Source organism: Corvus brachyrhynchos, unplaced genomic scaffold (assembly GCF_000691975.1).
Source record: "Corvus brachyrhynchos isolate BGI_N302 unplaced genomic scaffold, ASM69197v1 scaffold94, whole genome shotgun sequence".
NCBI lineage: Eukaryota > Metazoa > Chordata > Aves > Passeriformes > Corvidae > Corvus > Corvus brachyrhynchos.
The window spans coordinates 7,452,318-7,456,927 of NW_008238330.1; the positions used below are offsets into that span (position 1 = coordinate 7,452,318).

Below are 4,610 nucleotides of genomic sequence, written 5' to 3' on the forward strand. Positions count from 1 at the left end.
TGTTCCCCGGGGCCCGGGGTCCCCGGGGGGTGACCAGGGGAAGGGGCCCCCCCGGCCCCCCCAGGAAGTTCGCCCCCGGCCGCTGAACCCGCTCGGAGCCCCCCCAAAGGTTCGAGCGGCGTCGTGTGCCCGGGGAGACGGAGAGCGGGGCAGGGCCGGCCGGTCCCGCGGGCAGTATGGACCAGAGCGTGGTGGAGCACCCGGTGACCCTCATCATCAAGGCCCCCAACCAGAAATACACCGACCAGACCATCAGCTGCTTTCTGGAGTGGACTGTGGGCAAGCTGAAGTCCCACCTCTCCAAGGTGTACCCCAGTAAGCCGGTGAGTTGTTGGCCAGCTCTTTTCTCTCGCCTTGTCGGTAAGGCTGGCCCTGCGGCGACTTGGGGACAGGCGGTCAAGACTTCCCGTAAACGCTGCAAAATAAACAAGAGTCCTGCTGCCGAAGAGTGATCTGCATGAAGGCGATGGCCGTCCCTCTGCTTTCAGGGAAGTTGGCAATGTAACAAATAGGAAGCTGCTCTTATACATGGTGTGAGACGATCGCAGTGTAGCATCCTGAAAGGCGATATCGCTAAAGATGCTTACTAATGCTTCACTTTGCTTTTTTTGGGAACTGAGATTTAGGTACCTCAGTTAACTGAATTTGAGACTAATTTTTGTAAATCTAACATCTCTGGCTAAGAGTTCCGTCTGTTCTAAAGTATAAGCAATATACTTAAGGTTAACACGATCTAGGGAATTCACTGAGGTATGGAGCAGATAGATGTTTATTCATAATATTATTTGAAACATGTAGTTGAACAACCTACAAAATTATTTCTTCTTTGAGAAGCCATTTTTCTTGAGATTGTGCTGAAAATTCTGCTGTCAGGTGTTAAACAAACTTGTATTTTGAAACTTAATACCTATAGCCTTTCTTGTTCCTGAGGGAAATACTGTTTATTTCTGAATTCCTCTAAGTTCTAAATTTGGCAATTAAAAAGAGGTTATGGAAAAAGCATAGGCAATAATTGATAATACTGTATATGTGTAGAATGGCAGTCATACAGAACGGTATATTTAAAAATTTGTTCCAGAGAACTGTGTGAGAACTGCAGCAGCATGTGGGGCCTACAACGAGGCTTTAGAAAACATCAGAAGAAGGTGGCATTTATATTGTAAATTATTTTTCACCTAGTTCAATAGAAGAATTACTGTTGTTGATTTTTTTTTGACAGAGGAAAGTAAAATAGTAGCTTTGTCTCAGGAAGGGTTTCTGCCTTTTGGAGAAAGAAGAAGAAAAGCAGCCAACAACTTGGGCTGTGTCACTGGTACATTGACATCTGTTAAACAGTTTTGAGAGTTTGTGGATGTAGTTATTACTGTGAGTAATTCTCTTCTGAAAGAGCCTATCTGCTGTGAAAAACAAAAATATGACTCCAGCTGATTGCTGCTTCATCCTCCTCACTAGAATCTCCTCCAGTGACGAGTTTGTGTTTAAACACTAGTTTTCTGACTCATCCTGTGAATGATCCTGCTAAATTGAGCTCCTGCAAGGAAAGAACCTTAATGAACAAGAGGTTTTCATGTTGCACTGTAGGCTTTAAACAGTGGTATAGTGTTAATTTCAGTTTCCTGAAACATCTTTCTTCTGATGAAAATAGATTCAACATGCCTCTCAGTATTAAATGACTAGTTCACGATACCCAAATTTATGCTGGGTTAAAGAATGGGGAGTTTCTTCAATGAAAATTATCTCAGTAATTCCAATTTAATTTAGATCTACTGCACTTGCAGTTAAACTAATAACTGAACACAGTATCTTTATTTCATAGGACCTTTCAAATTAAATTAATAACATGGGAGAGTAGAAAGGTATTAATTAGGATGGCTCCTATGTATAGTAAATTCAAAAAGTGTATTTTTGGCTTGATACATTTTTGATGTTGAGTGCTACTGCTTTTTTCAAATGTGTGTAAGTCTTTTTGCTTTTAGTAGCTCCCCTCCCTCTCCCTTTTTTTTTTTCCTTTTAAATCAGATCAGTTAAAATCTTGTTGATAAGATTTCTCTGTTCCTTCAATATGATAGGTCCTGGAAATAACTTCTATTACAACACTATTTTAAGGTGGTGGGAATACACCAGAACACAGAGACTTTATACAGGCCTTGCAGTGTTCTCTAAGGGTATAAAACAGAAATCAGTTGCTGTCACTGCTGAACATAATATTTCAAGTTTTCTGTGTGACTTGAACCTCATTCTTGTATGTGCCTCTGTAAATTAGCTGGTAAACTGATGGTAACTGTAAGTGTCCTAATTAAATTTACAATTTATTAGGAGTATGTCTTCAGAAAGTGAGGTGGTTAGAACAGCCAAATGAGAAGTTAGGTCTTGAGGCAGTGTTGTTTGTGATTTTTCCAGATTAATTTGTGTAAATGACTTGGCCTGAGTACATTCAGATTTCAAATACAGGCAGATTTAAATTGGTTTAGTTGTTATTAAAGTTGATGTACTTTCCAAAGTAAGTACTTGAATAAGCTAAATAGGTTCAAAAAGTTGTTCAGTTAGTGTGTGAGTATTTACTAAGGTTCACATTCGTCAATACTTTTGTTCCCTGACTTGACCAGTTTTCATAGATAGAGTACTGCAGTTATAGTGTCCCTAAATGTGAAATACTTACGTAAAATAACTCAAGGTTGTTGTAAAATCAGCCTGTGTCTCAGTCTGGCAGATCCTACCTTCAGTGCATTAACTGCTGCATTGATTACACCTATAAACAGTAATTTAAAACTGCTATTTCTCATTGCCTGTAGTACTGTCATCTAGTATTTGCCTACCACATGTCATTGTCTGGATTTTTATTTCCTATAGAGGAATGGGAGAGAAGCTTAGTGAACTAAAATAATACCTGTCTGGTAGCTGCAACAGTATAGCTCAGAGATTGCCTGTGTTCCTAAAGGACACTGCTACACTATATTAAGTTTGGCGTTTGGTAATGTGCTGGGCATAGCTAATTTGGACTAAGCATTGCACAAGAAGTCTTGCCTGGAAAAATGGAGATTAAAAACCAAACCAGTAGCTCTGGAGTTCTTAGTTTTGCATACATACCTTTTGATTTTGATCTGCGAACTGTCTCCCATCTCACTCTAAACTTCAGGTTCTAGAATAATTTTTTCTGATGCCACATGCTTGCTTCTGAAAATGGGGCTGCTCTAATTATGTGGTTTGAGGTGTTTTTCCATCACAGTTTAATGTTTCAGCTAGCAGTGAGCATGCTGTTCCTTGAAGCAGGAGGTGTGGCAGTGAAATTTCCTCTGGCAGAGGATGAGTTGAATGCCTTTTCTATTTACTTTGGCATATATGTGAGCTACTCTGTTTCCACATTTATTCCCTCTTCTTTCATTTGCATTTAAAAAAAAAAAACCAACAAGCCCATTTCAGAATTTCAGGCTTTCACTCTGAAAATTGCAAGTGGTAATCCTTTAGTTCTCAGGTAGGTGTTCAGTTTATGAAGGGAGGAATATGGGGTTTAAGGCCTCATCTTCCCCATTAAAGTCTCTGGCTTAATATGATTAACAGTACTCAACATATGTTTAAGCTTTTCTTTTGTGGTTTTGTAGGGAGCTGAAATGCATTACTGAAGGCTATGTAGTCAGCTTTGAGGAGTAATTTTGATCTCGCAGTTTCACCTCTGTAAAGTATTCATATTTGGAAGTTACTCGTATCATGTTTGAGAAGATACTTGATTAGAGGGGGTGGAAGAGGGACTGGTTCATGAGGTACTGAAGAGAAGAATTGAAAGTGACCATGTAGAAGGCTCCATTACGAGTGAGACCTTCAAAACAACATTCTAGTGCTATGCTGGATGATGATTTAAAGATTTGGAGTTTGAGGGGTTTTTTGCTGTTGTGCTTTGCTTAAGTGCTTATCTGTTCTTATTAATCTCCAGTTAATCAGTCTCAGGGCCCAGAAACAAGGATTCTTAAGATTTTTCTTCTGACTGCACTGGTCAATCTAAAGCAACAAGTTTCCAATTTACAGGAAATTAAAGTTTTCTTTAATCTTGATGCTGAAATTCTGATTTTTCTAAGGAGGCCTTTCCCAAGTACAAAATGCAGGCTTGCATTCTGCTAGCAGCCTGTTCTTGCTTGAAGGGAGCAACAAAATGGTATAGCTCAAAAGAAGTTAGTGACGTGAGTCAGGCATTTCTTGTTGTTTTAAATGTAAATAGAAATAGTACATCCTTGTTGCTGAATGTATTTTATCAATTTCAGCTGCAAATAACTAGTTCCCCGTGTTGTGAGACTTACAAAAATAGTGTCCTATGCCACTAAGTAAATATACAGAAAAATGCAGAAGAATAGAGAAAATTACTCTTAAGTGGAAGTGATAAACAGTTCTGCACAGTATGTGGCAGGGTGTTTTTTTAAAAAGTGCATTTAATCATGAATGGCTAGTATCGCTTTGGGAAAAAAGTACAGCTTGAGATTTACTGAGTGTTGCAGTGGGGATCCTGCAACTTGCATATACCAAACCAGGAGTCCCGTGGAAAGGAAATATATACGGACAGACAGATTCTTGCTAGATGTTTCAGAGATGTTTATTTCTCCAGCCGCATGGCCGGGGCTCTG

General features: G+C 39.6%; 1 protein-coding gene across 4 annotated transcripts in view; it reads left to right on the forward strand.

Moving 5' to 3' along the window:
- Positions 1-7: 7 nt before the first annotated feature.
- HERPUD2 (HERPUD family member 2) overlaps positions 8-4,610 on the forward strand; it is a 23,020-nt gene continuing 18,417 nt past the window's right edge. For all 4 annotated transcript variants that reach the window (XM_017734455.1, XM_017734454.1, XM_017734456.1 and 1 more), the window contains exon 1: positions 8-323. In XM_017734455.1, the coding sequence (XP_017589944.1) occupies positions 177-323 (147 nt within the window). In that variant the 5' untranslated portion in view covers positions 8-176. The remainder of the gene's footprint in view (positions 324-4,610) is intronic.